The following is a 13186-nucleotide window of genomic DNA, read 5'->3' as shown; positions in this document are numbered from 1 at the left end:
GAAGAACTCTATTGCTGAATGTTGTCCGTAACTCTTCAGGAGAAGGTATACAAATAAATGTATTTCTCAAGTCAGAGGATTTAAGCATTTAAATTCAAAAACATGCACAGTTTATGTATAAAATTCCTGTGTTGCCAAATAGCTCAAGAAATATAAAATGTAAACAAGCAAACATTGCAGTCATCCAGTTTTATTCATGTTTAGACTATACCTCTCATGTAATTAAATTTCTCGTTTGGTTTCTCCATCTTGTATAGCCTCTTTCTGAGATTTCTCTCTCCATTGTATTCATCCTTACTCTCCAGAGCAAAATGGAAATATTTGTCTTTACATTAATCCAAGAACCCCCCGGGTTACTTCTTGTTTGGATCCCTTCTAAGGAAAGTATTTTGTGGTGTTTCTCATCCTCCTCAAAACTTTGTCAGTTGGGTAACAAATTGCTCTGAAGGGAAAGCATGTCCCTGTCTACAAGCCCAAGTTCACAGAATCAGAGAAATATAGGATTGGAAAGGACCTTGAGAGTTCATCTAGTCCAACCCCCTGGCCTGGGGCAGGACCAAGTAAACCTAAACTGTCCCTTAGAAACCTCCAGTGACAGGGGTTCCATAACCTCCCTTGGAAGCCTGTTCCAATGCTTAACTATCCATGTATTTAGAAAGTTTTTCCTAGTATCTAACCTAAATGTCTTTTGCTACAGATTAAGCTCATTATTACTTTTTCCACCTTCAGTGAGCATGGTTAACAATTGGTCACTATTTTCTTTATAACAGTCCTTAACATATTTGAAGAGTGTTATCAGGTTTCCCCTCAATCTTCTTTAGTCCAAACTTAACATGCCTAGTTTTCTTAGCCTTCATCATTTTTGATGCTCGCCTCTGGACTCTCTCTCCGCATCTTCCCTAAAGTGTGATTTCCCACAACTGAACACAGTGCTCTAGCTGAGTAGACAGGGACAGTTACATCCTGTGTCCTACATATGACACTTCTGTTAATACACCCCAGAATATTAACTTTTTTTTTTTTTTGCAACTGCATCACACTGTTGACTCTTATTCAATTTGTGATCCATTATAACCCCCAGATCTTTTTCAGCAGTATTACTATCTAGCCAGTTAGTCCCCCACATTGTAGTTGAGCATTTGATTTTTTTTGTTTTTTGTTTTTCCTTCCTTAAAAATAGTATTTTGTACTTGTCTTTATTGAATTTAATCTTGTTGATTTCAGGCCAGTTCTCCAGTTTGTCAAGGTTGTTTTGAATTCTAATTCTGGCCTCTAAAGTGCTTGCAACCCTTCCCATCTGTAGATTTCATAAGCAAACTCCTCATTCCATTATCCAAATCATTAATGAAGATATCACATAGTGATGGACCCCTGCTGGACTCCGTCGGATACATTTTCCCAGTCTGACAGTGAACCATTGGTAACTACTCGGAGTACAGTCTTTCAACCACTTGTGTACCCACTTTATAGTAATTTCATCTAGACCACATTTCTCTAGTTGGTTTATGAAACTCTCATGTGGGATTGTGTCAAAAGCCATATTAAAACCAAGATATCAGATCAATAGCTACACCCCCATCCTCTAGGCCAGTAGCTTTGTCAAAACCAAATTGGATTGGTTTGGCATGATTTGTTCTTGACTAATTCACGTTGGCTATTACTTATCCTTTTATCGTCTAGGTGCTTAAAAATTGATGTTTAATCATTTTGTTCCAATATTTTTCCAGGTATTGAAGTTAGGCTGACAGGTCTATAATTCATCAGGTCCTCTTTATTCACATTTTTTAAAGGTAGGTACTATGTTTGCCCTTTTCCAGTAGCCTGAGATCTGACTCCCTGATCTTCCATGAGCTCTCAAAGGTCCTATTTTGACTTATATTGGTTCCCTCTTGTTGCTAATATTAATTGTGTTGAGTGTCTGTCACCATTAATCTTTTTAGCAAAGACTGAAGCAAAATAAGCATTAAACAGCTTAGCCTTCTTAATGTCATCTGTTGTTAGTTCTTTTTCCCCATCAAGTAGTGGACTTACACTTTTCTTTGTTTCTCACTTGCTCCTAATGTATTTATAGAATCTTCTCTTACTGATTTTTATGTCTGTTCCTGGATGTAACTCCTTTTGTGCCTTTCTGATTGTGCATATACATGCTTGCTATTATTTTTTACTCCTCCTTAGAAATTTGTCCATGTTTCCACTTTCTGTAGGATTCCTTTCATTTTTCAGGTAATTAAAGAGCTCCTGGTTGGAGCAATGTTGGCTTCTTACTATTCTTCTTATCTTTTCTTTGCATCAGGATAGTTTGCTGTTGTGCTTCTGATATTGTCCCTGAGAAAGCACTAGCTCTCCTGAGCTTTTTCCCCACCTTAGATTGTTTTCCTATGGGACCTAACCTACCAGTTATCTGAATTTTAGTCTGCTCTTTTTTTAAAATCCATTGTCCTAATTCTGCTCTTGCCACTCCTTCCTTTCCTTAGAATTGTGAAAGCTGTCATTTCATGATCACTTTTTCCCAAATTGCCTTCCAACTTCAGATTTGTAACTAATTCCTTCTTGTTAATTTGAATCAATTCTAAAGGGCTGTCCCCCTGGTTGGTTACTTCAGCTTGTGAAACAAGAAGTTGGCCCCAGTATATTCTAAGAATTTATTTGGCATTCTGTGTTTTGCTGCATAACTTTTCCAACAAGTGTCTACATGATTAAAGTCCCCCCCTTATTATCTTTGGATATTTCTGTAGTTTGTTCTAGAATCATAGAATATCAGGGTTGGAAGGGACCCCAGAAGGTCATCTAGTCCAACCCCCTGCTCGAAGCAGGACCAATTCCCAGTTAAATCATCCCAGCCAGGGCTTTGTCAAGCCTGACCTTAAAAACCTCTAAGGAAGGAGATTCTACCACCTCCCTAGGTAACGCATTCCAGTGTTTCACCACCCTCTTAGTGAAAAAGTTTTTCCTAATATCCAATCTAAACCTCCCCCACTGCAACTTGAGACCATTACTCCTCGTTCTGTCATCTGCTACCATTGAGAACAGTCTAGAGCCATCCTCTTTGGAACCCCCTTTCAGGTAGTTGAAAGCAGCTATCAAATCCCCCCTCATTCTTCTCTTCTGCAGGCTAAACAATCCCAGTTCCCTCAGCCTCTCCTCATAACTCATGTGTTCCAGACCCCTAATCATTTTTGTTGCCCTTCGCTGGACTCTCTCCAATTTATCCACATCCTTCTTGTAGTGTGGGGCCCAAAACTGGACACAGTACTCCAGATGAGGCCTCACCAATGTCGAATAGAGGGGAATGATCACGTCCCTCGATCTGCTCGCTATGCCCCTACTTATACATCCCAAAATGCCATTGGCCTTCTTGGCAACAAGGGCACACTGCTGACTCATATCCAGCTTCTCGTCCACTGTCACCCCTAGGTCCTTTTCCGCAGAACTGCTGCCTAGCCATTCGGTCCCTAGTCTGTAGCTGTGCATTGGGTTCTTCCGTCCTAAGTGCAGGACCCTGCACTTATCCTTATTGAACCTCATCAGATTTCTTTTGGCCCAATCCTCCAATTTGTCTAGGTCCTTCTGTATTCTATCCCTCCCCTCCAGCGTATCTACCACTCCTCCCAGTTTAGTATCATCCGCAGATTTGCTGAGAGTGCAATCCACACCATCCTCCAGATCATTTATGAAGATATTGAACAAAACCGGCCCCAGGACAGACCCTTGGGGCACTCCACTTGATACCGGCTGCCAACTAGACATGGAGCCATTGATCACTACCCGTTGAGCCCGACAATCTAGCCAGCTATCTACCCACCTTATAGTGCATTCATCCAGCCCATACTTCCTTAACTTGCTGACAAGAATACTGTGGGAGACCGTGTCAAAAGCTTTGCTAAAGTCAAGAAGTTTAGTTCATCCTCTTTACAGCCTTTTGAGACACTTGTCAGATTGGATTCCATATTCTGTGTTGTAAAATTATAAGTACAACAGTTCCATCACACTGCCATCACTAGCAGGAATCTTTAACCAATGCCTTTGGGCTCTTTTGAAAGAGATGTCAGAGCCCAAGGTTCAGGCCTATCCGGGTTTGGTCAGAGCCATGTCTAAAATTTGGTTTCAGAGTGTTCTGTAGTGTTCTAAAAATTTGGGACAGTAGATTAGGGGAAACCTGAAGTCTGATAGAACTCCCTTCCCTGCTGTCCGTAGATTGGCATGTATTCTTAAATTTCTTTGCCCTTCAGGGTTTGATCCATGAAGTCAGGGATGGTGTCCCTAGCCTCTGCTAGTCAGAAGGTGGGAATGGGTGATGGGTTGGATCACTCGATGATTACCTGTTCTGTTGATTCCCTCTCTGGCACCTGGCATTGGCCACTGTCGGAAGATAGGATACTGGGCTAGATGGACCTTTGGTCTGACCCCATATGGCCATTGTTATGTTCTTAAGGCCTTGTTAGAATCGGTGTTGTTTATGAAGACTTACTGCTTTTTCAAGTAGGTATGAGAGTGTGAAGTATTCTCTTCATCAGTTGACCAGGCACCTCTGATTGCATCATGGCCGAGAATCTGAGTCACTTCAGAGAAATAATCTACCTTGTATTCCTTAGTACTAGCCTCCAGTAAATCTTCTAGTTGGAAACAGTTTAGCCTCTTTTCTGTTTTTCAGTGAACCCTGGTATACAGTCACATTCCACAGTCTTGGATTTGCCTTCTATTTCCCAGTCATCTATACTAATTCAGAAATTGATACAGGTCATTTAGTTACTGTTCAGTGGTAAGAGGCACAGTCCACCTCACTTAATAGTTAAAAGGAGTATTCAGCTTGCCACTCTACCCCTCTTTCCCTTCCTGTTAGAGGAAGCGTAGAACTCTGACTCTCATCTGGAAATGTCTTTTGGAGACTTTAATATAGGAGCTCGGATCATAATGACTTGAGAAGCAAGTTGTAGCCAGACCCTTAGACACACAGTGTAAGGAAAGGTATAAAGTGTAGGGAAAGGCAGGGTATGCTGCAGTGAGTCACTCCCATCCTGGACATAGTTAGTGTTTTATGTTCATGTTAGCACAAGTGATGGGCAGAGCTAGCTACCAACATCTGTGAAAATCTGCAGCACCACTGGCTAGCCACGGAAGAGAATACCTACTGCAGCCCCTGAAGGGGTATAGAAAGAGGATGTGCTTGCTCCCAAGGTGGTATAGACCAGGTCAGCACCAGCCCCCATCCAAGCTAGTGCTTTTAAAGGTACAGTGGAGCTCTTAGTTTTTTTTAATATGTAGTCATGCTCTGACTCGGGGCCTTTAGAAGATTCTGTGAGAATATTGCGATTCATTGTCTACCCAGATTCCTGTCAGTGGTGGATGGCAGCAGCTTTCACCAGTCTTTTCCATTACATTGCTTGGAAAACCCATTTGCTTGCTTGATGAAGGTTAATTTTGCACCTGTAAGGTGTGTGACCTCTATCCAAATCCTATAACTATAATAATCCCTATGGTTCTTTCCTGTCTGTTCCATGCAGATTGCTAATTGAGTATTTTAAGTCTTTCCATCAGTTAGCTTCCATTAGTATTTCAGAGTGCTGTGGCTTCTTTGTCACTTTGTGCTCTTGTCAACAAACTTCCCTTCTAGATATGTCTAAGAAAAGATACCCAAACTTGGTAGGCCTGTTTAGGTTTATTTTTTACTAGGTTTTTTTATTCTTTGATGGTGTCTTTTGGATTCTTGGAACCCCCTCAGTCAATTCCAGTTTCTGTCCACTTCTTTCTTCCCATTACTAGCCTCCTTAAATAGGGAATTCCCATTTGCTTTATTTAGTTAAGATCTGACTCGAAGTTTTCAACGCCCACCCCCTTCACACCTCCCCCCCCCCCCGATGTATTTATGAGCTCTTTGGTGCAGCTACCAGATTTTTGTTGTTTTTTTTTTCTTTTTTTTAATAGTACCTAGCACAGCAGGGCCCCTAGGTGCTACTGCAATACTACTAGTAGTAGTAGTCTGATAGCTCTTTCATAGAAGGCAAAGTGCCTGGATCTTCAAGTTAGGGAGAAACCATTCTTTAAAAAAAAAAAAAAAAAATTCACTTTCTCTTCTCCCCCATTAATTTAAATAGTTTGGGAATTAGTAACTTAACACCTCTTTCAGGAAAATGAAAGTAGTTGTGCCCTTCTGCAGCCTTGCCATGTGGTGTTAAAGGGCTAAGCATCTTAATTTATACATCTTCCACCTGGATAGTCTTTCTTGCTCCCTCCACCACTTTGGGAAATGCTGGTGTAGCTCTTCTTACCATTTTACCCTCCTTTCTTTACTGCTTAGAGCAGTGAAATAGTTTAATAACGTTTTTAAATGTCAACATTGTTATTTAGCATTATTTAACATTATTCTACGTATGTCACATTGGTATAATTTAGAGCCTGTCTATAACTTGCTCAGTTCCTTTGTTTTCATGTATTTGGCAAGAGCACTTTATTATACTTCACGGGAATTTCAACAAAGGAGACAGTTCAATGGATTGGCTATGTTAATCTCTTAAATTATCCCTCTGTTGGTCCCTCTACTTATTTTCAGGAACTTAAAGTAATAAGCTTCTTGCCCAAACTACGAAATCTAAGAAGTAAAGATACAGTTTTCTGGCTGGGAAGTTTTGTTTCACAGTGTATCTAGTTAGGAAAGATTCATCAGCATTCTCTGTTCCTCCCTCTAATTCTGCTGCTGCCAACTCCCCTTGTCTACACTTTTTTGTAGCAACGTTTTCTTATTACACTTTAATGTCCATATTTCTAAAGACAGGCTTACTGTTGTCAGAGGCCATTCATGTAAATGCTTATCAGTGGGGAAGGGCAAAGGGAGAACTCTTTCAAATTGAAACTTTCGTCTGTAACCGTGGATGTCCTAGCTGGCTTTATTTAATTCATAATCTTGCTAAATTAGAAAATTCAATGCCAGTGTTCCATCTTGGACCAATCTTGAGCCAAATAACAGAAGAAGTCCCCAACATTTATAATGTCACACACTTTGAAATAAGAAACGAGCAAAAAACAAATCCTAAGGAAAGCCTAACTAAGCATAGCTTTTATATTTTATTGTTAGGAAGATGAGTGATGTTAATTATTGTTGTCTTAGATACCGGAATGCCATGGACAATTACTAAGTCATGTTAAGTTTGTTTTGAGGGTGGTTTTTACTCAAGATAAAGAAATAGATTGTCAAAATAAGCTGCAGAAGGTGATAGATTTCAAGATTTAGATTTAGGAGTCTGAAGTCTATGTAAAGGTCAGATGCTTCAGACTGTAATTTAGAAATTAAGCATTTTGAGATGTTTAAATAGGAAGATGCTTTTTTAAAGACACATAGTATATTGATTTTATTGAAAAGTATATTGTCTCCCAAATTTTGCTTAGAAGCCAGATATGTGCAAAGAGCTAAGTTAGTTTTATAACTAAGATTGATAGCAAATTTCCATTAAGGAATTATTTAAGTTCTTTCTCTCTCATCACCTGCAGATAGTTAGTCAGTAAGAGCAGCAGCAGCAGTCAAGGTGGGTTGATGAATGAGTGTAATTCAGTTTCTTTGTATTGTGCAGCTTGAGAAATGCCAGTGGACTGACAGCAGCAGATCTTGCGCATACCCAGGGTTTCCAAGAGTGTGCCCAGTTTCTCTTGAACCTCCAGAACTGTCACCTGAACCGTTTCTTTAGCAATGGCATGTTAAATGGAGGTCCCAATCCAGTCAATGGTGGGACAAGTCGAAAGAGATCCTTTGAAGATGTGGATTCTGCTGGAGTAAAGAAAGCTAGGATTGAAGGTGAGACTTCAGAGGTAAAAGTGGGAGGGGCAATATCACTGTTGACTGTGAGAATAACAGAAGGTACTCTGGGCTAGAAAGTTTATTTTTGACATCCCTAAAAAGGGATACATGAATCAAATATGAATAAAACAATTATGAAAACAAGACTGGTGGCCTCCTTAAAGAATTACCTTTGAACGTTCCCACTCTTAGCGAGTACATGCCTCACTTCTGCAAGTCCCAGAGCTAGATGGACAGGAAGTAACTTGGAAGGAATGTGTGCACTCTCTTCTGACTCAGATGTTGATTCATAAAAGGACTGCGAAGCATCTTTTAGCGTCTTTCTGTCATAAAGAATATATAGTCACAGAAATATAGGGCTAGAATGGACTTGTAGAAGTCATCAGATCCAGACCCCTATGCTGATGCAGAACCTAGTAAATGTAGACCATCCCTGACTGATGTTTGTCTAACCTGTTCTTAAAAACCTCTAATGATGTGGGTTCCACAACCTCCCTTGGAAGTCTATTCCAGTGCTTAACTAACCTTGGAATCAAAGATTTTTTTTTTTCCCCCCTCCTAATATCTAATGTATATCTCCCTTGGAGGAGATTAAGCCCATTATTACTTATCCTACCCCAGTGGACATGGAGAACAATTGATCACCATCTTCTTTATAACAACCCTTAACATATTTGAACACTGTTATCAGGTTAACCCAGTATTTTAACATTTACTTATGGATCAAGTTTTCTAAACCTTTTTATCATTTTGTTGCTCTCATCTGGGCAGTTTCTAATTTGTCTACATTATTTTCCTAAAGCGTGACATCTAGAATTGGACATAGTACTTCAGCTGTAGCCTCACCAGTGCCAGTAGAGCAGGACATCTGCCTCGCTTGTCTTACAACACGGGAGGTAATTGTCCAGTCCTGCTTGGCACTGGTGAGGCCTTAGGTGGAGGCCTTCTTAAAGTACCCAGAATATAAATAGCTGCCCTCACAAACAATCCCACTGTTTTTCTGTCTGCCGTATGCCGTAGTTGGGAACGTTTTCCTTTCCCTTCAGCATTATGCAGTACTTCCCAAAAAAATCCTACATAAATAGTTTAATGGTTTGTTAGACAAGGTTTTCCACCGGCAAAACTCTGTGGAAGGTACTGGCCAGATTTGGCTGCACTCCAAAAAACGTATTAAGGTCCTAAGGCTTCTCCATGACTGCCACCATTCTCTGTAATGGCCTGGAGATTCAAGCTTTCGTCATCAAAATTGGGGTTAAGTAGGGATGTGTTATTGCCCCAACTGGGTTCTCCATCTATTTAGCAGTCATTTTGGCCCTCTTTTTAAAGGTTGCCTCCCCAATAGAGTTGACATTCAATACAGAATGGATGGGCGACTTTTTAATCTTCGAAGTCTCCGCTTGAAGTCTAAAGTACTCAGTGCATCTATTATTGATCTTCAGTGTGCTGATGACTGTGCCATCCCTGCACCTGCTGAGAATTACCTTCAGTCCACACTGGATTTTTTTGCACAAGCTTACTGAAGCTTGGGACTCTCACTCAATAGTGAGAAGACTAAAGTGATCCATCAGCCTGCTTCAGGCCTTGCACACAATCCACCACAAATCACCATCGAGGGACAAACTTTGGAGACAGTTGAGCACTTCAGCTACCTCGGTAGCCAACTTTCTCAAATTGCAAAAATTGACAGTAAGATCCAGCACAGGATCCAGTTCGCAAGTGCGTCCTTTGGGAAATTGCTCCGACGTGTTTTCACGGACCGTGACCTACGGCAGGATACCAAGGTCTATAAGACTATTGTTGTTCCTACGCTCCTTTCATGGTTGCGAAACCTGGGTGACCTATCAACAGCATCTCAAGAGTCTGGAGAGGTACCACCAACAATACCTCCGAAAGATCCTCACATCAAGTGGGAGGATTGCTGCATTAACGCCAGTGTCACCAGCGTTGAAGCAATGATCCTCATGCTCCAACTCCACTGGACTGGACATTGTGTCTCAAAACAAGACCTCTGCTTTTAACTTGCTCATTGTCGGAGATCCCGTGGTCAGAGGAAACGCTACAAGGACACACTGAAAGTGTATCTGAAGAAAACTGATGTGGACATGACAAGCTGGGAGGAGCAAGTCCCCAACCGACCTCCATCAGGCAGTGGTCCACTTCAAGGAGAAGCGCCTTGCCCTCAACAATGCAGAGAGAGAAGGAAAAAGAGAGAACTTTTTCAGCAGGCAGCTGACCCACCAGGAAATCTCTGTACCTACTGTGGGCAGATCTGTGGTTCCAGGATCAGACTCCTGAGTCATCTCAGGACCCATCTGTAAATCCATGGTAGAGATCATCCTCTAATAGCGGCATTGCTGATGATGAGACAAGGTTTTGTTTATTTTCAGAAGTCACAGATATTAGTGATCCAGCAGGGTTCCTTTTGTAGCATTGCAAAAAAGCAGAGATTCACAAGATGTGATTCTTTCCCTTTCAAATGACTGAACTGGGCATGAGCAATGTCTTTATGTACTTGAAAGAAGACAGTTTTGCAAAAATCCTGGAACACCTGCTGGCCCTTCTCTAAAAGAGCCCCAAAAGACAAGCCAGACCAGCAAGTGGTATTCCAAAATTACTTCCTTCAGCCCTGAAGTTGCAAAAGCCTTTGCAAAAAATCTTTTTGGCATGAGTGGTGTGTCTGTGAAACCCACTTCTGCACCATATTTTGCTAGATTCTCAGATAGAGAAGTCAGTCTGTGCAGAAGATAGCCTTGTAGGAACCCTTCAAGAAGTTTCAGAGGCTGCAGTATCTGAGATTTTGGTGGAAACTAGGGGTAGCACTTCTCTAGGTTCTGTTGACTTCAAAAATTGCTCTGTGCTAAGGTGAGGCTCCAAGAGGTTCAGCCAGACCTTGTTGCAGTTGGCCTTCCCAGATCTTAGTTGTCCTGAAGGAGAGAACTTCCTTGTATCTGGGCCATTTGGTTTAGTCTCCTGCACTAAGGCACTCATCTGATGCATCCAGCATGATCTCCAAGAAATGCCTCTAAAGGTGTCAAAGGACGGCTTTCTGAAGATTCTACACCATCCTCTGTGCCCAGCTGTGATTATTCCTTATTGGAGTTGCTAGCTTTTGATTGCCCTACCATTGTTGCCAAGGTAGTTTTGATGAAGTGGGGAATTTTTGCTGCTAATTTTTATGAGTACTGTGTGCGCTTCAGTTTCCCCTATATGCTGCATGGATAACTAGGTGGTTGGGAAAAGGCTGTTTACTCTTGGGCAGTCGTGTGAATAGCACCTGGCTCTGTCGGGTTTGGGGCCTAGGTCAATGGATGGTCTGTGAAGACAATGCCAAATCCAATCACCAAACTTTTGGTACCTAGCAGCTAATGACCATGAATGGTCCACTGCCTCTGGAGGAAGCTAGCCATATTTGACCAGCTGGACAACGACTGACTGAGGAGGGGCCTAGTAGAACTGGCCTGGGAACTTGAACAAAGAGGATGGAGAGAGAGAGCAGGAGCCAAGGGTGGACACTGCTTTGCTGGGTTTTGGATAACCAGAGTGGAGCATGCTCTAAATTTTGTTTTCTTTACGCTAACCAAGGACTTTCTGTGCTATGTTCCAGACATCTAATAAACACTGCTGTTCTTGCAGTGCCTGCCAAGTCCCTACAAATGCTGACTGTGGGGGTGCATTACCCCCTTTGGGTGTACAAATCTCTCTGGGGTGTCCAACTCAGGTGGACTCACTGAAGAGAGCTCATGGTGTGAAGCAGGGGTGCTGGAGGTTCTGAGGTTCAGTTCAAGGAGACAGGGAAGCCAAATGTCTTCCCCTAGTGAAAGAGTGAGATCCTAAGGAGGTCTGGCACCCTGAGGGGAGTCTTCCCTGGACTGTTCTAGAGCACTGGACCTTTGGCTCCATGACCGGTGGTAGCAGAGGATGGCTTCTGAATGCACCAAGAGTTGGTTGCTGAATGCACCAGGAGTATGTTGCAGTATGTGACTAGCAGCAATAAAACAAAAGTAGTCAAAGGAAATAGCCAGAAAATGGTGTATTACCATCTTCCTAAGAAGGAACTGCAAACCTGTGCATAGAGAGAGGATTAGGTGTTGGAAACTGATTGCATGGCTGGAGAAGAATGATCAGTGTAAGAGGCAGGTTCCAGCCCCAAATGTGTGTCCAAGAGGGTCCAGGGACAGCACCAGAGAGAGCAGCCAGGGCAGCAGCAGGGTGTCCACAAGACCCAGTTCCACCATCTAGCCTAGGGGTCTTCATGGGGAGCAAGGTCATAAACAGATTTGAAGCAATGGGAGTTGGAGCTGAGAGAGAAGTTGCTGGAAGACTGCAAGAAGTAATGAAAGCATGAATAGGAGATGAAGAAGCAGAGGAGCAAGAGGACCCACATAGGGGTAAGTGAGGAGAGGCCATGGGATGCCAAGTCCACAAGGAATCTAGATACCAAATTGCTGCCCCAGTTTAAGGAGGCAGGGATGTAGATGCCTACCCCACTGCCTTTGAAAAGGCTTGTAATTTGAACCAGGTTAACCCTGTGGGCTGGCTTCGCTGTCTCACCCCCTTACTCGGTCCCAACCCATATAGGCTTACAGCCAGATGGATGGAGTTGATATTGGGGACTATGAACTATTCAAAAAAGCTTTGCTGCTCAAGTTTGAATTGACTCCTGAAGCATTTAGGAAAAGGTTTCAGAGTGTGCAAAAGACTTAGAATGTGACCTACTTGGAAGCCACCATCCTGATGGGAGCGTATTTTGACAGATGGGGTAAGAATGCAGGGGTCACCATGCTAGAGGGTTTGTATATCCTAATTGGGTTGGAGCAAGGCTATGAGATGGGCTTCCTGTTCACTAATCATATTGTCAACCTATCAGAACACAAGGATTTGCACAGTGCGAGTCAACTGGCGGATGAAGAGGTTCTCCCAGGGACTATTCCAGAGCTGTTCCAGAGCACTGGACTTTGTGGATCTGTGATAATAGTGCATCCTTAATGCACTAGTTCTAGAGAAGGCAGGTGCTAAAGTTTTATGAGTTGGTGATGTGAAGGGTTGGAATTGAGAAGACTGACTTCTGCTCCTTGCTTAGTTCCCATTTCCTTAGGAAAGCCAGATTCTGGCACAGGGGCTGGCAAAGATTCCCTTTGTCTCAGACACTGCTGAGAGATCTTTAACTTCAGTAGTGTCTTTAGGAAGACAGGTATGGTTTAGGAATTCAGCATTTCCTCTGAGACTTAGACGCAGATTTTGGATCTCTGTTGTAGGTGTATGGACCACCTTAATCCAAAAACAAATGAGATCCTGGAGAAGCTGAAAGTGACTAAATCAACTGCTTCAGGCCTCAGCCATCTATTTATGGGTCAGTTCTGCATAGAAATTCAAACTAGAAAGTGTCTTACACCTTTCAGA

General features: G+C 42.3%; 1 protein-coding gene across 1 annotated transcript in view; it reads left to right on the top strand.

Moving 5' to 3' along the window:
• ANKRD10 (ankyrin repeat domain 10) overlaps positions 1-13186 on the top strand; it is a 51460-nt gene that overhangs the window by 24927 nt on the left and 13347 nt on the right. Inside the window, exon 4 of the mRNA XM_084626983.1 lies at positions 7563-7783. Within this exon, the coding sequence (XP_084483109.1) occupies positions 7563-7783 (221 nt within the window). The remainder of the gene's footprint in view (positions 1-7562; positions 7784-13186) is intronic.

Source organism: Lepidochelys olivacea (genome assembly GCF_965140295.1).
Source record: "Lepidochelys olivacea isolate rLepOli2 genome assembly, chromosome: 1".
Lineage (NCBI taxonomy): Eukaryota > Metazoa > Chordata > Testudines > Cheloniidae > Lepidochelys > Lepidochelys olivacea.
This window is presented reverse-complemented; position numbering and strand designations above follow the sequence as displayed.